This window comes from Mya arenaria, chromosome 9 (assembly GCF_026914265.1).
Source record: "Mya arenaria isolate MELC-2E11 chromosome 9, ASM2691426v1".
NCBI classification, from domain to species: Eukaryota; Metazoa; Mollusca; class Bivalvia; order Myida; family Myidae; genus Mya; species Mya arenaria.
The window spans coordinates 74904953-74931226 of record NC_069130.1 but is presented as its reverse complement, the minus strand read 5'-3'; the positions used below and the strand labels follow the sequence as shown (position 1 = coordinate 74931226).

The 26274-nt window shown below is 34.4% G+C and overlaps 1 protein-coding gene across 1 annotated transcript; it reads right to left on the bottom strand.

Annotated features, from left to right (window-relative positions):
- Positions 1 to 14393: 14393 nt before the first annotated feature.
- Positions 14394 to 20694, bottom strand: LOC128246387 (uncharacterized). Its single transcript, XM_052964569.1, has 8 exons — positions 20592 to 20694; positions 19348 to 19665; positions 18823 to 19113; positions 18329 to 18634; positions 17911 to 18213; positions 16280 to 16411; positions 15295 to 15401; positions 14394 to 14881 (listed from the first exon to the last, which is right to left on the bottom strand). Exons 1-8 carry the CDS (start codon positions 20629 to 20631, stop codon positions 14735 to 14737), a joined length of 1644 nt encoding a protein of 547 aa, XP_052820529.1. The 5' UTR covers positions 20632 to 20694; the 3' UTR covers positions 14394 to 14734.
- Positions 20695 to 26274: the final 5580 nt, after the last annotated feature.

Below are 26274 nucleotides of genomic sequence, written 5' to 3'. Positions count from 1 at the left end.
GTTCGTTCTCGATAGCACTTGCAGACACACCTCCCTACAAATGTAAATAAACTGTATTTAATAAATATAATATAAAAACTTTTTTGAACTCACTAATCCTTCAATAGTTTATGAAATAAGACTATCATGTACACGATTACACACTTTTTTCAAGAAACCTCTTCGCACTGAATGGTTTCAGGCCACTGATGGTTTCAGCTACGATCAGTGTTACTATCATACCTCGCTCTGTTCAATCGGAAAGCTTCATTTATGTTGGAAGTGAGATGTATTTGAATACGCGTAGTAAACAAGAATCAATTGCAATGTCACGGTTTTAAACGTTTTTTAATAACGTTATCTTACAATGATAAACTAAAATCCGGAATTCTGAAATGCAACACTATATGGTTCTAAGTCTAAATGACATTACATTTGATTGTTATAACTTAAAGAAATCTTACTAGATTGTGAAGGGCAGTTGTAGCCACATTAGCCTGCACAACGTCATACACTTGTAACTTTGCCCTCTAACTGCTGTTTTTCTTCGGCGTAGAAGTGTTTCATACACTGTTTCAGAGAATAAATATTTTTACTATCCATGTAGTTATGTAGTACAGTTTTTTTCTTGGAATTTTAAACAAAATAAAATGTTAGTAATTTGCGAAGGACTCGATGGCATTTTGCCACTCATCTGAGTGCCATACACTCAAGTGAACGTCAACGATTCATGTATTTTACTTCTTTTGTGGACATGTAGAGATAACAAATATTCAAGTAAGGCATTATAAAATGAGTTGATTCCTCTGAGTGTATTGGTGATATATCCAAGGATTATTGATAAACATAAGCTTTGTGTGAGTATTTGTGTGCAATGTGATATGTACTTTGTATTCATGTGCCATTAAATTCTTGGTAATCGAAACACCTCGGCCATTTTCCGTCGAAAACAATCTCAGATGTATATGGATTAAGCAGCTGAAGCTCAATATTTTAGGAATGTTATTTATCTGTGCAATAAAAACAACTTCACTGGGACTCAATTTTAACTAACTCACACAAATTGCACGTTAAAACACTACACTTTATTATTATTATTATTATTATTATTATTATTATTATTATTATTATTATTATTATTATTACTTCTACTATTATTAATATTATTATTATTACTAGTATATACCGGCATACATCCGAGTGTTTTCGATGGAAAATGGCAGAAATGTTTCGATTAAATTGCTGTAGCTTCCATTGTATTATCGATTTGATGACATGAGTTTTGCAATATCGATTAAATAAGTTTTTCTTCCTTCGATCTAGTGTCCTGCTGATTAACATTACAAATGTTGCAAAGCTTGTTGTACTTTCTCAAACGTCAATCATGATTTTTCGAGTGCTGTTTTAAGCAATGTAGTAACACACGATTCATAAATCCAGAAAGACTAACATACTCAAAATCTTAAAGTCCTTAAAGTCGACATTTGCTTACCAATGACGCACCTCATGCCACAGTTACAAAACAAGAAATGAGTCTACCTTAGTCGGCTATGTAAAAAGCAATGTCAACGGGATGTAGACGATTACTAATAAATCAACTTGAGACTCGATTAACTGAACTATATAGTAGTTGTCAATTAATCATTTGATTGTGAACAATAACCACAGAATATTTTGTACTGATTTCAAAAGTTAACACTTTTCAATCTAAACAATTACCACGAGGTTTGCACCGACGAAAGAGAAGCACGGAAAATGTGGTTACAAGTAAAACTAGAAGTATTCCAGCTACCGCGTAAAGCACCAAATGCCACTGTTGGGTTACAACTTTTGCAGGGTTGGTTGTTGCTTCTGCAATAAGATAACATTTGTTGTACAAGTACTCGAGTTTGGTTATAACGGTTTCATCATTATATTGTTTCGTCCATCTTTCAATTTATTCATTGCATTTCTTATATACAATGTAATGGCAACTAACTTACCTTGAAAAGTTAATATTTTAATCAATTAAACACTAAAAAAAGCCAACAACAATTAGAAAAGGTTGAGATTCATTCAGAGTTGCATATGTAGTTTTGCAGTTTGCTTAAATCATGCTTAATAACCACATTTAAAGCAGTGATCTTATTTATTTCAAGGGTCTTCATTTAGACATTAGACATTTAGTTGGAAAATGCCTCGTAGTTGGAGAGTATTAATCACAGTAATAGATCACAGATGTTAACTGTGTGGATTTTATGAATGTTTTCAAAGAAATGTATCTTTCAAACAAACTAAGATAAATAAGGGATGCATTGTATTAATATCCTTTTCAGTTATCGTACCATTTATGCCTGGTTATTTTCTATTATTAACTTTTTATCAATATTTAAATTTTGATTACAAACCATCTGTCCTTGAGCTTGAAACTGTCAAGGAATTTCTCAGAAGCTCATTTGATTTCCGAGTGTTGCAAATGTACCTCTTATCACCATCACCTGTATAATTCAATGTTAACAGGCATTGCTCTACTTTGATACAATTCTGTATTACAGTTTTATTTGCATCTTCCCACCAAAGAGTCCATTGCTCTGAATTATTCAGGTCAACCACGAAACATTTAACGATCACTGTAATATTTGGATGTAAAGCAACAGGAGACGTTATGTTCAAATACAGAATCGGAACATCTGAAATGTAGTGTACAATTTGTTTAGAAAGTAACAAACGAGTTCACAGTTAAAAGAAAACAACAGTTGAAGATATGCAAACTAATTTGTGTTTAACATCGTAAATGAACGATCTGGTAATAATTAAGAACATTTCAGAGTACGAACCCCTTTTGAAAAAAAACAAACAATCCATGAAAATACCAGTCGCTGCATAATTTTTTGTGTAAACGAAAGTAGAAAAAAATGAATAAGGCCAAGTACATACCAGAAAACGACACGGTATAGCTTTTGTCTGAAACAGAAGGGAAATGACCGCATCTTGTTGAGCATGTAATAGTTCCCCCAGGCATGTCTGCAGTAACATTGTAACGCACGTTGGAAATAAAACGGGAACTCCCATTTTGTCCATTAGTCCAATCGTTCCTATAAACATATCTCAAATTATCGTTGTCGCTTGACCATTCAATTATGCAAGGCGGATTTGATACATCCATTTCACAAGACATATTTAAGAAACAGACAGACATATTGTTACTATATTCATGTATTTTGTTTACGGACATCGAAAGCTCCGACGGTGGATCTGAAAATAGAACAGGACATATTCTTAAACAAAGGGTTTGAATTCAGAATAAACAAAAAAATATAACGTTTATTTTTCATTGATACATAGTCAATATTAACATTTTACAGTACTCGTGTTATTATAATCGATACACTTTCAGTCCAACATACATCTGATACTGATGTTTTTGCATACTGAAACATCTTTAAGACCAAAATCATCTTTGCTTTTCCTATCGCAGCACATTTCTTTTCCATCCCAAACCTGGTTAGTCTTTGTCACCGTTGTTTTGCTAGTAAACGTATGGGAAGATCCATTAAATGAATCAATTTGTTGAGCATCAGATAGCAAGATTTTGCCAACACGTATTTCTATTAATGGAGCTGGGATAGCATCGCGCACTTCACATATTGCTGTCGAATTCTCTCCATCAAGGAATTCAGGTACTGTCAGCACAGGCAGGCTACCTTTCTCTGGAATTGACACACAATGATTAATTAGCATTATGTGTTATACAATATATCACCTCCACAAAATAACGAATCATAGCTTGTCATTATGTGTCTCCAATTTGCTTACCGACGTTACATAGAATGCCGTGCACTTCGTATGGTGTTTCAAAGGCTGCATAAGACACCTGACATGTCACATTCCGTCGTGACAGTCCATCCATTTGTTGATGAACGTTATTGATTCGGTACAACCCTTTGATCCCTTTGCTTTCAACATCAGCATATGATTTCTGTCCAAATAAAAGAAACAGTTGTACGGGTTCTGTTCCGTTTTCAGTTTTGCAATAAAAGTCGGAACCTTTATACACATAAATGCATTTCGTTGTGTTGAAGTCAGGATACTTTCGACCAAGGGCTGGATAACTCGGTCGCACTGCAAAACAACTTAAATAAATTAATTCACATGAATTGCCTTGTAACTTTTCAAAAAATGAAATGCAAACGAAATGTTTATCAAAATTGCTGATCATGTTTTTTTTTTTATCTTGAAACGTTAATTGTCCCATTGTACTTGTATCTCGCCATTTATTTCAAGCTGACGAACCAAAGCATTACCAATATATACCAGTACTCGGTGATGTAAAAGCATGATACCTAAAATATGACGGTGCACAGAATTCGTGTTGCAACCTAAATTGCAACTCAAAATATACCTTTCTACATTTTTTTATTCGAATCTATATATAGTTAATATGTACAAATTACCAGAATCTCTTCCCTCTACGTAAGAACGTTTTCGTAGCTGTATCTTGTGGTGGTTTTTCTTCCATGTTCGTTTATTGTATGTTTTACGCTGTATGTAATAGTGTCCCATCCCTCTGCGGTGACGATTGATTAAGACGTGAGAGCTGGCTTCAATTATCAACACATTAAAATTTACAAAATTGTTATTTTACCGTTTGAAACATGTCGGTTGGTATGAACTGATTAATAAGACAAAGATCTACTTATTATTTGCATAATTGGCTTTTAACCATTAACAATTTAGTTTCATTCAACGTCCAAAAAAGAAAATATATTCTAAGGTGTTTCATGAAAAACGAGCCGAAAACAAATAATAGTTCAATAGCAGCTATATGGGCAGGCCCAGTGGCAAACACCATACCAACATGGTGTAAGGAGACTTAAATTAATAAACCCTAAAATGATCACAAACAGGAAATCCAAGACAGCACACACAATCAAATGTTTTTGAAGTTACCGCATTGAAACAGTCAACGATATATACCTGTCATATCTAAGGAAACCATGTGTGTTCTAATTGTTGTGTTTGTTGAACATCCGGCGTAGAAGGCAGATCTGTTGTATTCAATTGAAGCCGTCCATTTTAAAAAGAACGACCCATCTTCCAAATATTTTTTAGTATTTGGTCCGTTCATTGTTTGGAATGTTGTTCCACCTTCCGTTGTGTACTTCCATTCTACGTCACATGCCCAAGGATAGAATGGTGTCGCTTTAAGTGTAACCTCCCTGTTCTCAAAAGCGGGTCCTACCACTGATATCGTTCCATACTGGTACATGGCTGCACAGATGTATCCAAACACAGCTGAAATATCGGATGCGAGCCATAATGTATCCACGAAGATTGCACACAATGAATGATGGCAATGCCCGAATGTTGACAATGAATGTCATATAGATCGATGCTAATTCAAAATATTAAACAGGCCCGTCATTAAGCTTGTCTTTCAGTTCGACTGTTGAGTTTATAAGTTATTCAGGTTTTAAAACAAGTTCAAAATAATTTACTAGTACTCTTCGTCCATATTTGGATCATGCGACAACTACAAAATTACAAGATTGATACTACTTTCAGGTGTTAGAAAAACAACCGAACAACTCACCGAAAACAGAAACCAAACGATACCGACAATACTTATCCATTACACCAGCGCGTTCTTGTATGACATTGCAATAAATAAAAGCATGTAATTTATAAAAAATGTTCTGTTCAAACTAGTTCTGTCATAAGAGGATTCGCGTCCACAATGTTTCGTAAAACAAATAATCGTCTGATGGTCGCAATTGTTTGAAATAAAAAGACAATAGTATGTGTGACCACACAATGCATTAACCACACAATAGTATGGTTATCGCTGGTGATTGAATATTAACTTTCAGCGGACAATGACCGGAAATATAAAGTTTCGAAACACAATGTACGATCATTTATTAATATATATATATATATGAAACTTTACATCTCTGTAACGTTTAACGCACATTAGCGTTACAAGACGGTGGAGCTTAACCGTTCAATAACTAACGTGCAGATAGACTACATCCCTGTAACGTTTAACGCATGCTAGCTTTACAAGACGTTGCAGCTTAGCCGTTCAATAACTAGCGTGCAGAGAGATTACATCTCTGTAACGTTTAACGCATGCTAGCGGTACAAGTAGCGGAGCTTAACCGTTCAATAACTAGCGTGCAGATAGACTACTTCTCTGTAACGTTTAACGCATGCAAGCGTTACAAGACGGTGGAGCTTAACCGTTCAATAACTAGCGTGCAGATAGATTACGTCTCTGTAACGTTAAACGCATGCTAGCGTTACAAGACGGCGGAGCTTAACCACTCAATAACTAGCGTGCAGATAGATTACGTCTCTGTAACGTTAAACGCATGCAAGCGTTACAAGACGGCGGAGCTTAACCATTCAATAACTAGCGTGCAGATAGATTACGTCTCTGTAACGTTAAACGCACGCTAGCGTTACAAGACGGCGGAGCTTAACCGTTCAATAACTAGCGTGCAGATTGATTAAATCTCTGTAACGTTTAACGCACGCTAGCGTAACAAAATTGTGGATCATTGGAAAACTTCACTCATGGTTTCGATTGCGGTTTGAGAAACTCAATGATGCAACATTTAAGAACATTTGTATTCCTATTTTATTTCCTTGTTATGATAAATTACATGAATAAAGAATAAAGCGTCCGTCTGCGGATGAAAACTTCTTTCATGTACATGAATGTAACATCAGTTCAACTCATTGTCAAGGTTTAGCGTTTCCGGTAATCTAATTAAACAATTGTGGACAGAAACATACTTTCCTTATGGACATTCTATGGAAGGTTTTTTTTCTTTAATACTAAGTTACACGTAGACACACAATTACAAATGAATACGACCAAACAAAATTACTCGCATAAATGAATAAATAAATAAAAAATGAATAAATAAATAAGAGGAGATATGCCACGACAATGGATGCTTATATGTGCTCAACTTGCCGTACTCGCTTTAGGTTTGTTGGATAAGTAAAACCCTTTTAATCATAATAGTTCTTATATTAGACAAAAATTGCTATTATACTTCTGCTACTACTACTACAACAACAACAACAACTACTACTACTACTACTACTACTACTACTACTACTACTACTACTACTACTACTACTACTACTACTACTGCTACTGCTACTGCTACTGCTACTACTACTGCTACTACTACTACTACTACTACTACTACTACTACTACTACTACTACTACTACTACTACTACTACTACTACTACTACTACTATGATATATGATATTTCATTAGAATGCTTAAATAGAGTAATGATCGTTTGAGTCGTTATTGAGGGTGAGATGCTGGTAATTTGTTAACGACATCATTATCAGCTTTTGCTGACAACGTCTGTGCAGCCGGTAACCAGTATGGAACGATATCAGTGGTTGGACCCGCTTTTGTGAACAGGGAGGTAACACTGAAAGCGACACCGCTCTACCCTTGGAGATGTGAGGTAGAATGGAGGTACATAAAGGAAGGTGGCACACACTTACAAACAATGAATGGGCCAAATGTTACAACATATTCGAAGGATGGGTCATTCTTTGTTGAAATGGAGGGCTTCAATTAAATTCAACAGATCTGAATTCTACGCCGGATGTTCAACAAACGAAACGATTAGAACACGCATGGTACCTATACATATGAAAGGTAAACTAACGAAAACTGTTTAATGCGGTTACCCAAATCTAATGCCATAAAGTATGTGTGTTGTATTTTTGTTTCCTCCTTGTTTGTCATTTGGGGTTTTATTTTTTAAAGTCTTCTTACACAACAATGGGGGTTTGTTTGCCACCGTTGCCTATCCATGTAGTTTCGCGTGTACTCATATTTTTTTCTGGGCCCGTATTCACCAACACCTGCTTTTATTCTTTTCATTTTTATTTGAATAAATAAACTCGTAAGTTATAATAAGCTAAACATATGGAAAGTACGTGGATCGTTGTCTAATTAATTAGTTCACACAAATTCATTTAAATTCTGTTACAGATTATTTTGAAAATTCATTGTTAAAATCTGACAATTCGAAAGTTCTAAATTTCCACTTTAGAGTTATTTGTGGTTATGGGCAAACACAAACAAAAATATCTGACATTTAAGTTAATAAATAAGGTATAATTATCAGATATTGTTGGAACATGTGGGGCTCTTGTGATTCTAAGTCCGGTTGCTCTTGGATCACGCGTCGAACTTGGATATTTTCCGTCTGACTATTCTATACAGCACCAAACATACACGGGACGAAAATGGAAGAACAGCTTTATGGACATAGATCTACGAGCAGGGTCTTTCGAAGAGAAAAAAAGTTTCTGAATATTTATACAAATTGACCATATCTAGCTTTGGCGAAAGGCATGAAGGAACGTATAATTTAAAACTGCAATTCAGATAGCTACACGAATTCTGTGCAGCTTCATACTCCAGGTACCTTGCTGTTACTTCATCAAATATTCTGACTTTTAAATACTGCTTTTCTTTGTTTTTGATACATCAGTTTGGAATAAAAATGCACTATATAAGTGCAAATAGGATGATTGATGGTCCCAGATAATAAATGCATGCACATCAATGTGATAAACCATCAATTTAGACTTGCATTTTGAGAGGTTTTATGGTATTCCAAGTGGTTTAAATGGTTTGTCGTTGTTGCTTTTTTCAGAGCGACCGAGTTACCCAGTAATCGGTCCACACTCCACAGACTTTAACACAACAGAATGCATTTATGTTTATGCAGGCTCCGATATGTATTGCAAAACTAACAATGGAACAGAACCCATACAAGTAGTATTTTTACTGGACAATGATTCATTTGTTCTTGCTGAAAGCGAACGGAAGAATGGATTGTACCGATTTCATAACGTTCATCAACATATGGCTGGACTGTCAAGACGGAATGTGATATGTCATGTTTCTAATGCAGCCCTTGAAACACCTTACGAAATGCGCGGCATTCTCTGTAACGTGGGTAAGCAAATAGGATGCACATAATGCTATGATTTGTTATTCTGTGGAGGTTTAAATAATTACATATTGTATAATATGGATGCTGTTAAATTATTGTATTTCATTTCCAAGGGAAGGTTACTTGCCCGTCCTTATAGTCCTGAATTCATTGATGGAGAAAGTAGGATAACAATATGTGAAGTGTGCAATGATATCCCCGCACCGGCAATAGAAATACACGTTGACAAATAAAATTGGCTGTTTAATTATTGTGTTTCAATTCCAGAGGAAGGCGACCTGCCCGTGCTAATAGTTCCTGAATTCCTTGATGGAGAAAACTCGACAACAATGTGTGAAGTGCGCAATGCTATCCCCGCTCCGGAAATAGAAATATACGTTGACAATGTATTACTGGCTGATGCTCAACACACCGATTCATTTAATGGATCATCTCATACGTTCACAAGTTTAGCTAAGGTGACAAAGGCTAACAAAACGTGGAATGGAAAAGAAATGTGCTGCACCAGAAAAATCATATATGATATTGGTTTAACAGATAAGTCAGTCTGCAAACATATTAATAAGTAAGTTTAAGAGTAAAGGTTAGTAATGTTAAACGAGATATTGCATAACAAATAAACCTATAGTAAATGTTTGGATTATTGGAAGATACATGCTTAATGCAACTATTTCTGAGTGTGTATATACGATATATTTGTATTCTCTGAATAAAACAGTCACATTTATTAAAGAGTTAATCCTGTTCTGTTTTCAGATCCGCCGTCGGACCTTTCGATGTCGGTAAACTAAATACATGGATATAACAACAATGTTCATGTCTATTTATTAGACATGTCTTGTGAAATGAATGAATCAAATCTGCCTTGCAGAATTGCACAATTGTATGGTCAAGTGGAACCGATAACATGCGATACATTCGAAGGAACAACCAGGCAAATGGTGACAGTGGGAAGTACCGTTCTGTTTCCAACGTGCCTATCAATGTTACTAAAGACATGGCTGGGACCATTACATGTGCAACAAGATGCGATCATTTCCCATCTCATTTAAATAGAAATTATACAGTATCGTTTCGAGGTACGCCCTCAGTCTTATTTATTTTTTGCCTTTCGTTCACACTCTCAAACAAACAAGACTGCTATTTTCATGTCCTTTCTTCTTCCGAAGGGATCCGTATTTCGGAATGTACTTTATATATTAGATATTTTATATATAATATCTTTTATGCGATGTGTTTTTTTCACTTGTTACAGGAAAACGATAAAAGCAATCTAAGAATGTATGATAGTGATATTTTCTCTTAATTGTGTTTTCGTTTTACTTAATAACTTTTTCAATAATTTGTAATCTACATTTCAGGTGACCCGACTCTGATTTTGAACACGACATCACCTGTTCATTTATATCCCACTATTACAGTGACCGTCAAATGTCATGTTGAAGACTACGATGATAAAGAAAAATGGACGCTTTGGTGGAAAGATGAAAATAGCACTGTTATGAAGACTTGTTACAAAACAGAGAAATGCCTGTTAACACTTAGTTATGCGAGAGATGGCAAAAACGTATACACTTGCAACGCTTGGAAAACAAACGAGCTTCTGAGATATTCTTTGACTGTTATAAGCACACTAACAGATGGTTCGTAATTAACAGCTCAAATATTGGTTACATTTTTAGTGGATGAAATGCCTTTGATGTTGTTGTTTTTAAATTAAACGATTTTATTTAAAACATAATATTGAAGGTAGGAACTCCCACGCTCTAGAAATACAATCGGAACACTTCGGTCATTATCCATCGAAAACAATCCAGGATGTATGCTGGTATATAATAATAATAATAATAATAATAATAATAATAATAATAATAATAATAATAATAATAATAACATTAATAATAATAATAATAATAATAATAATAATAATAATAATAACAATGAATTGTAGTGTTTGAACGTGTTACTTGAATTATCAAGTTCAAATTGATTCCCAGTGAAGTTTTTTATTGCACTAATAAATAATATTCCTCTGTATAAGTAAAGTAAGTAAAGTCCTAAAGGTTTAACTACTGAATCCATATACGTTTAAGGTTGTTTTCGATGGAAAATGGCCGAAGTCTTCCTATTGCCAAGAAATCTACTGCTTACCTTTTAATGGATATAAACTACATATTACATAGCACATACATACTCACACCTAAGTTGATATCTATCAATATTCCTTGGATGTACTAGCAGTGCATTTAGAGGAATCCAAATATCAAGTCCATACTTGAATATTGTTTACCTCACAATGTCCACAAAAGAAATAAAATACACGAATAGTTGACGTTCGTTTGAGTGCGATGGCAAGTAGATGAGTGACATAATACCGTCGTGTCCTTTGCGAATACGAACATTTAATCATTTATATTTTTGACACAGTATATGAAACGCTTCTACGCCCAAGAAGAACAGCAGTTAGAGAGCAAAGTATTCATATATTCACGTTATATAAATTTTTCGAGTATCCGATCTAAATTTTATTAGGAAGTCAGATGTTTGTAATTTGGAATTGTCATAATAATAGTTTTGCTTTCAGTTTAAGTGCGTTTATTGTTAGAACGTGTATATCTGAATTGTTCTTAATTGTTTGTTGTTGTATGTAGCTTTAATAGTTTTGCAGTTATACACGTGTATATATTAATTACAACGCTACTTGTAATACATGTCTAATAACTTGAGTCCAAATACTGTATGTTGAGTTATTACAGATAGAGCCTCTCAAATATTGGGCTCATTTATTCAGTCGTTAGGTCGACGCGGTACGATGTACATATGCAAATAAACTCATGTACCTTTAATACCGTTGTACCTTAAATGGCGATTATAACAAATCTTTTTAAAAATAATTTACAGAATTACAGATCTATTCACCAATAATTACCTCTTCGTAGATAGACACCTTAACTACTAGACCACACATATCCTAAAAATGGCATCGCAACAACATGCTCATAGAATGACATTTAAATACGTTTTTATAATGTATAAGGCATGTCATGTTGCCTTTCCAAATATCAGCATTAAAAGCCACCGTTGTGTTTGTCTTTGCATATATAACAGCATTGCAAAAAAGGTTGTCTTAAATAAAATAAAATCTTACATGCCATTCCGAACTCGTGCTTGCATTCTCGCTGATATTCACATTCATTACATCCTCGTTCTATTTTACATTTCATTCCAAACTTGCACTTGTATGCTTGCTGATATACACAATTATCACATCCTTGTGTAATCGTACATGTCATTCAAAACATGCACTTGTAGGCTTGCTGATATATACATTTGTAACTTCATCGCGCTATTCATTAATATTTTATTTAAACATGGTACTCGCCTTGAAATGTGTCCGTAACTTTTGTTTTACACCTAACTTTTACTTGAATCTTACAACGAGGGATAAATATTTTATTCAATATTTTGTAGAAAATTGCATACCTGCTTTTTGCACTGAACCATCCGGATTACAGACTTATTCGGACAATGTACGAACAAAAGTAAAATCTGTATCGTATTTCAGGCTTAAACTAAGCAAATCTCCGTGTAACGAAAGTCATGCGAGTAAATTTTGTTACATTGTTGATTCTCTGCGCCTATTTTAAAGATGGAACCTTAACATTAACCACCGGTCAATGCCGAATTTATGGGTTGCTGTATGAAAACATGTTTTATTTGACTGTTTGTAGTTGTAGGCTAGACGATGTTAACCTCGTTCTATCTTCGGTTCGCATTGGCAACTATATCAGTGTGTGTATACCACGTGATATATTACGTCATAAATGCTTCATCGAAAAGGAACATTTTGCTTCGAATGAAGATTAAAAACAAAGATTACTTATTTTTTCACCATTTTAAATGAAACAAAGGGCAGTCTACGCCGCTTAAAGAGCCTCTTTTTCGTTTTATTACCGGAGTCTAATAAGGTAATTAGATTTCCTATTTCCAAAATTATGTTTTGACAGTACGTCAGGCGGTGGTTTAGTGAAAAGGTTTGTTGAAGTGTTTTAGGAAACTAAAATCTCAATTAAACTCTGGTGAAAGTTGTTTAAAGTCTTCATTCGAAGTAAAATATTGCTTTTAGAGGGAGCAATTTATCACATAGTATACACACACTTTATATCAACACAAGACTAACGACGATGCACATACGCTTTAGTAAATTTTAATTTGTGCACATCTGTGCTTAAAAGACAAGTTGGTGAAACCTTGTGAACGATATGTTTTCAGAAAAGAAAACAAACACATATATCATAGTTTCACATGTTTTAAATATCGCAAAAAACATATAGCGAAAACATGATTAACCTTAAGAATTGGGGGTAAACCGGTTTACTAGATCGCAAAATTACATTGTCCCGATATTGCACAATTCAACACAGAGGCCTGTTATAAGTCCGCATCAACTTGAATACAATCAAGAAAAACTACACTCACAGTCAAAAACTCGGTGTTGAAATCGTTGTAACCCTCTGAAAATACCTCGAGATTACGAACATTCGATATGACCGAAATACATAACATGTCTCTACAAACTCTACGCATTCGTAAAAAGTTCGACATAGCCAGAATATTGAGATATCAGAGTTCGACATAGCGGGTTTCGACTGTATTATTAACTTTAAGAGTTAAGTATTCAACGACTAGATACCTACACTTGTATTAAGTGATAATGAATACAAAAGAACTATCAATGCTGATTCTTTCCAGATACGAAACAAAATTACCTAAACACCCATCTAATAACACAAATCGTCTAAGATTTAATGGTTTAAAACTATGGTCTCATATGAATGTAATAATATGAACATTGTACGAAAAGAGTCAGAATATATAATCAGATAAAAACACAATTGTATTAAGTTTGGAAAACAGGTAAGATAGCACGAGGAAATAATTAATGTGAATATCAGTAAGCCTACAAGTACAAATTTGTAATGACAGGTAAGAGAGCATGGGCAAGTGACTAATGTGTATATCAGCAAGCCTACAAGAACAAGTTTGGAAAAACATAAACGATAGCGCGAGAATGTGATCAAAGTGAATAATCGCAAGTCTTCAAGTACAAGTTTGGAATGACGTGGAAGAGCACGAGGAAGTGACAAATTTGTATATCAGTAAGTCTTTAATACACGTTTGGAATATCATAAACGAAAGCTCGAGCATCTGATCAAAGTGAATATTAGCATAAATACAAGTTTGGAATGACGTGTAAGCACGAGGTCCAGTTGTTAAGGTGTCTATCTACAAAGATGAAATAATTGGTGAATATATTTCTAATGGTGTAAATAACTTTGCACCAGTAACATCTTATTCACCATTAAAGGAACCATTAAAGGAACAACACTATTTAAGGCACATGAGTATATTAGCATACGTACATTGCACAACGTCCAGCTCACGACTTAACAAATGAAACCGATATTTGAGGGGCTCTGTCTGTTATTATTCAAGATACACTATTATACTGAAGTAATTGGACATAAATTACAAGTAGCGTTGTGTTCACATATACACGTGTACAACTGCAAAGCTAGTATAGCTTCATACGACAACACACAGTTAAGAACAATATACACACACACACACACACACACACACACACACACACACACACACACACAATAATACTATTGTAAAATACTAAATTCTGACTACATAAATATTGGGATAGGATACTCAAATAGCATAGACATTGTAAATATAATTTGCATCGGGTTTGTTTATCCGACACGTTTATCTCGGTGGTCGGTTAGGGTATTCACATTTTCGTAGTGGCAAACATTCTCGTATAAACGGTCTTCGGTTTCTTCCATATCCACAAGTGATGGTACATGTGTATTCTCGATTGTACTTGCAGACACATCTCCCTACAAATGTAAATAAACTGTTTTCAATCAAACGAATATAAACACTGTGAAATTCCTAATCCTTTTTTAATAATTTAAGAAATAAGACTATCGAGTACACGATTACACACTTGTTGCAAGAAAATGCATGGTTAAAAGCCACTAACAATTTCAGCTACAATCGGTGTAACGATTATACCTCGCTCTGATCATGTGTTTGCTCTTACCAAAACCGAAAGGGTCATTTATGTAGACGGTGAGACGATGTATTTGAATAAGTGTTTTAAACAAGAATCAATTGCAAGTTCACGGGTTCAAACGCTTTCTTATTAACATTATGTTACAATGATAACTTAAATCGGGAATTCTAAGGTGCACCAATATAATTATTATAGTTCATTACATTAGATTGTTATACATAACAGGAATCTTACTAGATTGTGAAGGGCAGTTGTATCCAAATTAGGTTGAACAACATCATGCACATGCAAATGCTGCTCTCTAACGACAGTTCTTCTTCGGCATAGAATCGTTTCAGACTCTGTATCAAATATATAAATAATTTTATAAATCATGTATTTACGGTTTTCTTGGAACTTAAAACAAAATAAAACATTTGTAATTTGCTAAGGACTAGACGGCATTCTACTTCTCACTGAATGCAATTGCACACAAGTGAATGTCAAAAAATAAATTATTTTACTTATCTTGTGGACATGGTGAGATAAACAATATTCGAGAATAGCGTTATAGAATGAGTTGATTTCTCTGATTGTATTGCTGATATATCCAAGGATTATTGATGCACATTAACTTGGAGTATTTGTGTGCAATATCGTATGTTTTATTATTATTATCATTATTATTATTATATACCGGCAAACATCCGAGGATGTTTTAAAAAGGAAAATGGCAGGAACGTTCCGATTAGATTTCCTGGTTGCTTAACATGTGACTTTCATCGTATAATCGATTTGATGACATTGGTTTTGCAATATCAATTAAACAGAATTGTCTTCCCTTCGATCTAGTGTCCTGCTAATTGACATTACATTGCCAAATAGGTTGTAATTTCTCAAATTTCCATCAGTTTTTGTATGCAGGGACAGTTTGTGCTGATTTGAGCATTGTAGTGGCCACACGGATCACATATATAGAGAGACTACACTAATTAAAGGCTTAAATTTCTTAAAGTTGATAGTTGATTACCAATGGCATGCCTCCTGCCACAGTTAAATAAGAAATGAGTCTACCCTCGTTGAGTAAAAACAATGTCAACCGGAAGACAGCGATCACAAATTGTTCAACTTGAGTTTCGACCTAGAAATGAACTAGACAATAATTGTCAATTAATTAAATGATTGTGAACAGTACGTTTGGTATTGACTGCAATGTGTACTTTTCAATCTGAACAATTACCATGATGTTTGCATCGACGAAAGAGAAGCACGGTAAACGTCGTTCCAAGTAAAGCTGGAAGAATTCCAGCTACGGCGTAAAGGATCGAATGCCACTGTTCGGTTACAGCTAGTGCAGGGTTGGTTGTTACTTCTGTAAAAAGATAGCATTCGCTGTACACGTACTTCTGTTTGGTTATTAGGGTATTATAATTATATTGTTTCTTCCTTCATTTAATGCATTTATTACATGTCTAATATTTAATAGAATGCCAACTTACGTACTTTGATTTTTAATTAAAAAAACCCAACAACAATCAGATTAGGTTGAGCTTCATACAGATTTGCATATGAAGTTTTGCAGTTTGCTTAAGACATTCTTAATAAGCACATTGAAAGTAGTGATCTCATTTAATTCACGTGTCTTCATGTTATTTACAGATTGCATTGACTCCGTAAAACATCTAAATATAGGTGACATTGCTAAGAGACATTTAGTTGGAAATTGTCTCCTATTTGGAAGGTATAAATCACAAAAATAAACCACAGTCGTTTACTGTGTGGATTTTAACATTGTTATCAACGAACTTGCTCTCTCAACCAAACTGAATGTTAAGAATTATTAACCAGCTAAAAAGAGTTAATAAAAAATAAGGGATGCAAAGTGGCAAAATACCATTTTCATTTATCGTGGTATTGACGACATACTAATTGATGCCTCGTTTCGGTATTATTTAAAAGTGAATATTTGAATCGTTATATACAAACCCTTTGTCATTGAGCTTAAAACTGCCAATGATGTTAAGAGAAAACGACTGATACTATACATTTCAACGTAGATTAAAACATATTTATACTAAATGGTCTTAACCCATCCTAAATGAAAGATGTGAAAGATATGGAAATATATGATGAACATATCAGTCAGTGTCGGCTTTAGTAGGTGAACGAAAGTAAAAAAATAAGATCGAGTACGTACCTGCAAACATACTTGCAAAAAAGAAAATTGCCAAAAACTAACATAAAATTGTATTCGTTGTGTACATTGAAGTTTATTTACTGATGTTTAACATCGCTTACGACACATGTATCTTTCGCAGTTTTTGCGTATTTTACTATTCAAAATCTACTGAGTTTGTCTAACACGTAAATACCAGTAAATTAAAAAATAGCGTCGTTAATTGTATTTGTGTACTATTCCCGTGACTTTCACATGCTAAATACACAGACTATAAACCACTGTGCGCTATTTTAAACGAGTAAACTCAGCTGAGACGGCGACAAAATATTTTTTATCATGTGAAGTGATGCATTATCGGTATCATATAAGCTCGTATTGATAATTTTAGGCTTGCTTTGAGGAAATACTGTATCTACGGATTTTGGGATCATCTGGTGGCTAGTTCCTTTAAATTAGGTGGATTTTTATAATAATGCAATGTTAATAATTTCAAATCATTGACCAGTTCGAATGTAGGTGCATTTTATATAACTATTATGTCCAATTGGACCGTTTTGGTATATTTGATTATTTAATTGTTCTCATTATTCAGTTGCATGCAATGCATGTTCAACAAGATCGATAGAATGCCATACGTTTCTAACATTTAACTACTTTATACTCGAAACCGATCAAATATAGATTTAACTTACCTTTCATACTAATGTTTTTGCATACTGACACATCTGTTAAACCAAAACTGTACGTGCTTTTCCTGGTGCAGCACATTTGCTTTCCATTCCATGTTTTGTTAGCGTTTGCAATCGTTGCTGTGCTGGTAAACGTATGAGAAGATATATTAAATAAATCGATTTGTTGAACATCTGCTAGCAAGACGTTGTCAATGTGAAATTCAATAACCGGAGCTGGAATAGCATTGCGCACTTCACAAATTGATGTAGAACTTTCTCCATGAAGGAATGCGGGAACTGTGAGAAAAGGCAGGCTTCCTTTCTCTGGAAATCAAACACAATGAATTAACAGCATTCGATAGTATATACGATCCAATAATTTTAACCTCTACAAATCAACGAATCAAAGCTTGTAAGTATGCATATCCTAATTGCGTACCTACGTTACATAGAATGCCATGCACTTCATAGGGTGTTTCAAGGGCTGCATTAGAAACCTGACATGTCACATTCCGTCTTGACAGTCCAGCAATTTGTTGATGGACGTTATTGATTCGGTACAACCCTCTGTTCTGTTCGCTTTCAGGAAGAACAAATGAATCATGTCCAAGTATAAGTAATACTTTAACAGGTTCTGATCCATTGTTAGTTTTGCAATATACATCGGAGCCTGCATACTGGTAAATGCATTGTGTTGTGTTAAAGTCGGGGTACTGTGGACCGAGGACTGGATAACTTGGTCGCTCTGAAAAATAACACAACTCATTAAAATCATTTTGCATATGACAACATATTTTCAAGTGCTGATGAAAATGTACTTTACATTACTGCTTATGTAATTATCATTGTTACATTTATATTACTCATGTTTTAATTTCAAGCCTACATAATAAACTAATTGCCGGAATTATTGATGATTTACAATTAAGGTACCTGAAATATAAAGCTGCACAGGTTCCGTGCTATCCACTGCATTGCACTCTAAACTATATGATCCCTCGTCTCTTTCATTAAAGTGGAATATAGTTAATATGTACAAATATTCAGATACTATTTCCTCTACATAATGATGGCCGTTGTGAAACTGTATATTTTCGATGTTTTTCTTCCATAATCGTCTATGTGGCGATATAGCAGCGTCAGACGGAAAATATCCTAGTTTGACGTCGGCGCCGCGAAAAACCGGGCTAAGAAGAACGACAGCCCCACATTGGCGAGGAATATCTGTATATTATAACTTAAATAATGTATTATTATAACAAAACATTTGTCTACCTTATGTTCATTGATAGCAAAAACAATACGCAATATACACCTTAACACCTTAATTCTAAGAGGCTTCAAATAAAACCCAATTAAAAAGTAAACAAAAATGTACTAAACACTTTAAATTTTACTTTGATAATAAGTGTGAAGTATGATATTGGTTAATATCTTGGAATGTTAGTCGTTATTTACCCTTCATATTTAACTGTATTAAGCGTGTTCTTATTGTTGTGTTTGTTGAACATCCGGCGTAGAATTCAGATCCGTTGTATTTATTCAAAGCGTTCCATTTCAAAAAGAATGACCCATTCTCCGAATATCTTGTAACATTTGGCCCATTCATTGTTTGGAATCGTGTGTCACCTTCCATTATGTATTTCCATTCTACCTCACATCCCCAAGGGTAGAACGGTGTTACTTTCAGGGTTACCTCCCTGTTCACAAAAACTGGCCCGACCAAAGATATCGTTCCATAATTGTTCTCTGCTGCACAGAAGTAACCAATAAGAGCTGAAATATCGGATGGGAGCCACAATGTATCCACAAAGATAGCACATGATGAATGAATGGAATATTAATATCGTTATTTTAATCAACGCAGGAGTTAGGGTTTGCAATTGAAAAAAAAACCACACACGTCAGGAATCGATATTCAATCCGACATTAAAATAAAACAACAACACGTAAAATAGCAATGCCCGACTTTTGACCATGATTGCCATACAAATCGATGCTAATTCGATATATAACAGGCTGGTCATTTAGCTCGTCTGCCACTTCGATTGTTGAGTTTATAACTCATTCAGGTACTAAGACGAGTTCTAAAAACGATTTCAAAATATTGTATCAATTGCATGGAGTATATTTCGTTGTTTCAGTTTAAGATATGCACTATATTTCACCGATTGAGCACCAAAAGTAATATGACACAGGTGGTTTTGCCACAAGCGAAATATTTACTTTTGTATTCTTAACCCGATATAAAAAAAATCTTTTTATTCCATGCCTATAATTTAACAAAAGCACAATTCAATTGATATTAAATAGGACAATTTTAACCAAATAACGTCATACTGGAACCGAAATTTAATGACAACATTGCATGTTATTTCCGGCATTTAAAGTGTTTATGTTACTATTGTAACAATGAAACAATTAAACTCTGAGAAAAAAGTGAAATTACTTTTTCGATTAACTCAGTGTTTTAAACGATGAGTTTATCGAGATATAATGCACCGTTATATTTCAATAAACCACCAGAACACATTAAACAAACCTACTTTCGCTTCTAGCATAACTGCTAGTACTCGTCGTCTACTTTACATTCTTTTACCATAGACCCTCATCCAAGTTTGAAGAACGCGAGAACTACAAAAGTAAAAAATTGACATAACTTATATAATATCAGTTGTTAGAAAAACAAACGAACAACTTACCGAAACCAGAAATCAAATGATACCGACAATACTTATCCATTTCACCTGCGCGTTCATGTACGACATTGCAATAACCTAAAGCAACATATTCATAAATGTTGGGAGCCAGGAATGTGTCACGAACTAGTTCTATCATACGTGGATTCTACTCCGCATTGTTTCATTAAAAATAATTGTCCGAAGGTCGCAATTGTTTTAAAGGAACCACAATAGTATATGTAACAACACAATACAAAAACCACACAATATCATTTTTATCGCTGGTTGTTGAACTTTTACTTTCAGTGGACAATGACCGGAAATGTTTATAGTCGAAAAACAATGCACAAACAAAAAAGCAATAAAGCATTTGATTAATCACCGTTGAGCAAATAATTTAATAGGAACAGAAATTGCACCAGGATTAAGCAAAATAATGTTAAAAGTCACAAGGTTACATGACACATTGATACTTATTAAACGAGACTAACAACGCCACATGGCAATAGACGAGGGTTCCATAAACTTTTTAATGTCAATATAAATGTGTTGAAACAGTGGTTGTGTTACCGTCTTGGACGCTCAGTGAATCAATATTGCACCTGGGATGGGATTAAACTGGTAAACATAATCATGTCTACAACTATTGTCCAACCTCTTATGAATTACTCAAACAAAATATGTCAGTCTAAGTGAATGAAATTGTGAGGTTTTGAATTCAATATTTGAATCTTAAACAAGAAACGCCGAAATGCGACGAAACAAGGTTTTTAATGATTGACAGAAGAAATTCAGCCTGTGTCTGTTTTTCTTTGTTTAATAACAGTGGCCCTGACCCTAGGGACCCCAAGTGCAATCCCATGAAAGGAATCCGTTAACTCTTCCTTTACACCAAGTTTGGTCAAGATATGTCAACCCTAACTAAAGTTATTCAGTTTCAACCAGTTTTCTGTTTTTAGTAACATTGACCTTATCCTTGAATCTAGGGACCCAAAACGCAATCCCAAAAAAGTTCATAAGCTCTTATTTTATACCAAGTTGGGTCAAGAGATGTCAATCCTAACTATATTATTCAGTTTACACCGTTTTCCTATTTTTACTAACAGTAGACTTGACCTTGACGCTAGGGACCACAAACGCAATCCCATGAAAGATATCAATAAAGTCTTCCAAAAAGTTTGGTCAAGATATGTAAACCCTGACTAAAGTTAATCAGTTTCAACCATTTTTTACAGTGACCTTGACCCTAGGGACGCCAAACGCAATCCCGCGAAAGGTATCCATAAACTCTTCCTTAATTCCAAGTTTGGTCAAGTTATGTGGACCCTGACTAAAGTTATTCAGTTTCAACTGTTTTTCTATTTTTAGTAACAGTGACATTGACCTTGACCCTAGGGACCCCAAACGCAATCCCGTGAAAGGTATCCATATTTTTTTCCTTTATACCAAGTTTGGTCAAGATTTGTGGACCCTAACAAAAGTTAATTAATTTTAACCGTGTTTCTGTTTTAAGTAACAGTGACCTTGACCCTAGGGTCCCAAAACGCAATCCCATGAAAGGTATCCATAAACTGTTCCTATAGACTAAGTTTAGTTAAGATATGTCAACTCTTACTAAAGTTATTCAGTTTCAACCGTTGTTCTATTATTAGTAACAGTGACCTTGACCATAGGGACCCCAAACGCAATCCCGTGAAAGGTCTCCATAAACACCTCCCATAGACCAAGTTTGGTCAAGGTATGTCAACCCTTACTAAAGTTATTCAGTTTCATAGGTGAGTTTGACGCCGCCTGGCCGCCCTGCCGCTCGGCCGATAGCCCGCCCGCCCGAACAACGAGGTTCGTCAAACTAATAACCAGGTTTCACTATCGGAAAACCTGGTTAAAAATAACTTCGGAAAGCGATTTTGAAAAGTTACTTTCCGATGGCATTTTTTTAAATACAATGCTCTAGGCCTTTTGGATATTTTACTGATGGATATAAAACAACTTTGGGCAAGAACCCTATTGTAATGAAATAAAATGCTTCGAACACACTTTGGGAGTACAGTCAAACCGCTATCAAATTAGTTGTACCTCGTTTGACAGAATTTCCTTTGCTTTCGTCTATACATTAAGCCCCATATCGGATCGTTACAAGACGGCGGAGCTTGATCGTTCAATAACTAGCGTGCAGATAGATAATATCTCTGTAACTTTTAACGCATGCCAAAGTTACATTTTTATCTCTGAGAGTCTTTTTGACAGCGGAAAAGCTTTAGTGAATTTTAGTTTGTTTGCATTAATTCTTAATGTTTAATCGACCATAAATACAGAAATACCTATACATTGTTCCTCATATGAGTACATTTTAAGATCTCAAACGGAATAAAGGTCTTATTACGTATGTGGGTTACATTCCTTGAATATTTCACTGAAAGAAATACAATTTCATTCTTATATTAATATTAACAGACAATACTGACATTATGATGACCTTTATGCATATGATATTATCGATGATTAATGGCGGGGATATCTGTTTTCGAAACGAGTTGTGCATTGTCGGTCACCTCAATTTGGCGATGGTTGACTCTGATTTAATTTTAAATGTCGTTTAATAATCAACGTACAAGATTAATTTTATATTGTCATAAAATATATATGTTAGTGTAAGAGTTAGGTAGTTGTACACGGCTGCTGACTTATTTAAATATTTATTTTAATATGTGTCTTCTACCGCATGTTAAATATATACGCCACGTTTGATTCTTTTAGATTTTAACAGATTCGCTTTTCAGGAAATTTGATATCAATAGGAAATGCTCTTGATTCTCGCTTAAAATAAAAATAATATAATTTTGTGGCTTTACGTTCGATGACACGTTTTAAAGACTTAACACTGTGCTTGAAATATGACGCACAAAGAATGTCAACAAACATCCAGTTGCTGAGAAAGCTGTACAAGAACTTGAAAGTGAACTTGTTTAGTTTAAACCAGGTGGGGATCATGTCTCAAATTTAGGTTTATCTATCTATGTTGCTTGGCTCAACTCGCGTTTACGTAAATCAGGTCTCTCCTTGCGGGAGCTGTAAACACATAGATCTCAGTTAACGCACGACCAAATACCAGTTTCAGATCAGGACATCATTCTTAAACAACAAAAATCATGCATATAGTGAAAAATAAAAGCGGACTGGAGAATCTACAAGCCAGTCGGATTACGTTCGTGTCGCTGACCTAGTGTATCTTTATTCCGACAAAAGCAAACTTAAGGTTTGAAACAGATATCTCGTTGTATCGTGTGATATGAAGTGGTGTTTTATTAACCAATTCTTCGGAAATCAAATCCACGCTAGTTCTTATAAAATGAAGCAAAGTGAGTGTTACCCATTACCGAGTGATATCAATCTACGGATCGACAAATAATTCATGCAGATTCTGATAATGAGTCGGTCTTCGAGTGTGAACCGCAGTGCTGTGACTCCCAACCAGCAGCGCCGGCTGAAATTCGAACAAGGTTGACTAACCCCGAACGTCCGCCTTATTCTGCAGGTCTAGTTCCAATCGTCATTAGTCAACCTAATATACTACAACCATCTGAAGTTGACGAACCGCAATCATCTCCACATGAAAAAGATAAACCCCTATTTGGTTCTGATATCATGTCTAGACCTAAACGCCAAAGAAGGCACCCTACATATCTTTCTGATTTTGTACTGTGAAATTAGCTTAACATACACTGGGTTTTATTAGAACTGAGTCTTTTGGTCAGGATTTACACTTATTAATGCCTTTTGGTTACTTTTGTAGCGAGAGAAACTTATCCTCAAAACATATTTATTTCATTTTATTGTATCATGCGTATAAATAATGCGTTCTTTCTATTCATTTAACAGCTGAAGTCACTTGTTAAAAGTGATTGTATTGTGATTATTTTTTTTTTCTGCATTTTTTTGCCGAATTACCATACTGATTTCGGATTATAGATGTTGTTTTTGTATTTACTAAGACTTGATATAGTGCCCAAAACAGTCCTACTAATTTGTCTGTTTTTGAAATTATTATTTTCCTTAAAAGAGAAGAAATAGCGCCAGTACATAATTATCTCCCTTACACCGCAGACCATGCAATGAAGTAAACACTTGTTGCATTGTATTTTGCCATGCCTGTTAACTTAAAGTTGTTACAGTTATAAAAAGATTAATATTCGACTATTTGCCTCGTGTGGTTTCTTACTGACGCTGAATACTTTAAGAGCCCTTCTACCACATACAACGTCATGTAAATTATTTTAAGGTATATTAAAGCTCATTAAAACACATAAAACAAAACGTAAATTCACCTGACATCAAGAAGGGCCACTTGATTACAGCTGGTGATGTCCCTTCGGGATCCCTTGGGAATATTGTAAGTGTCGACAAGTTAAATAACAAGTTAGCCTAAAGATATTTCATGGAAAGCTGTATTTAGCTGACATTAACTGATAAACATGTTTGCTACATTTCTATTATGTTTTCATTTGAAAGCCACAAAATCTAACTTAATGAGTTTTATGTCACTTTTCTTCAAACTGCTTCAATGGCTTGGCAGGACGAATATTGAATATATAAATATATATATATATATATATATAAACTTCATTATTATAAATGAAACATTACAGTGCGGTATTTACCAGAGTTTGATTAGGGGTTTTGTTTTTCCAAAGCAGTTCAGATTTTTCTTTTTTACAATGCTCCTTCAGATGGCCTTTTTTTTCTAATTGTTTTCATTGTTTTAAATGATTTCGATCATATTTTACAAATTAACATTAACTTTGATTTTCTATAACACAATATATTTTTTAGATAAATGCTACGTCGGAATGCTATTTTGCAAAACTTATAAAGCAAAAGCTTGAAATCCAGCTATTTTCGACAGGAATGATCAGTGCGTTTGCGATTGGGCTTTTCTCTGTAGTTTCCATTGGCATTGTATTATAAGTTCCCCATGTTGATTTAAGGAATGAATTGCGGGATTGATGTCATTATCGGGGTATTAACGCAATTGGGCTCGTGAAAGTGTGTGGTGTCCGACATCGCCCCCACATTTCATTCTTTATATTTACACCAATTGTTCATTATTTCATTCAAGAATTGTTAAAAAAATGCTTTATTTCCTTTGTTAAGAATACTTTTCAGTAATCCTTTTGTACCCATTCTGTAAATAGAACGACCCGACTGTAACCGGAAACTGTTCATTTAAGGAATTGAAGTTGAGGTGTAAATATTGCTTGATCAGTCAATAGTTGTCCGTCAGCGATTACATTATTTAACAATTTGGCCAATATCGTTTTAGCTGGTTCTTTTTAGGGGTTATTCATGAAGAAATCATGACAGCGGAGCATACAGAAAGTCACACTGAAAAAAGATGTCCAAGCAGACAGAATTCATAAAGATTTATACACATGCAGTTTAAGCGTTTGTATTTTGTTGTATTAATTGGTTCATTAAGTATCATGAATTTTACATTTCTCCAATTTATTTAATATGTGTTATGTCTTTCTTCATATAAAAATAAGTAAAAAACATCAAAACAAATATTTGAATATAACATATCTTAACTTGGAAAACAGTGCTATTGAATGAAAACCCAATAGAACGTTGCATAAATACGTGTATACATGTATACAAATTGTTTTCATACAAAATCTTATTATAAAATAAATGTTCTCATGTGCTT

What these genes read in the sequence shown, in the direction of transcription:
- LOC128246387 (XM_052964569.1), bottom strand. Translation starts at nt 20,631, where the DNA reads ATGGATAAGTATTGTCGGTATCATTTGATTTCTGGTTTCG. An exon ending in TCATTTGATTTCTGGTTTCG is followed by an intron (nt 19,666 to 20,591) that starts GTAAGTTGTTCG and finishes CCGATATTTCAG; the next exon opens with CTCTTATTGGTTACTTCTGT. An exon ending in TCGTCGATGCAAACATCATG is followed by an intron (nt 15,402 to 16,279) that starts GTAATTGTTCAG and finishes TATTTGATACAG; the next exon opens with AGTCTGAAACGATTCTATGC.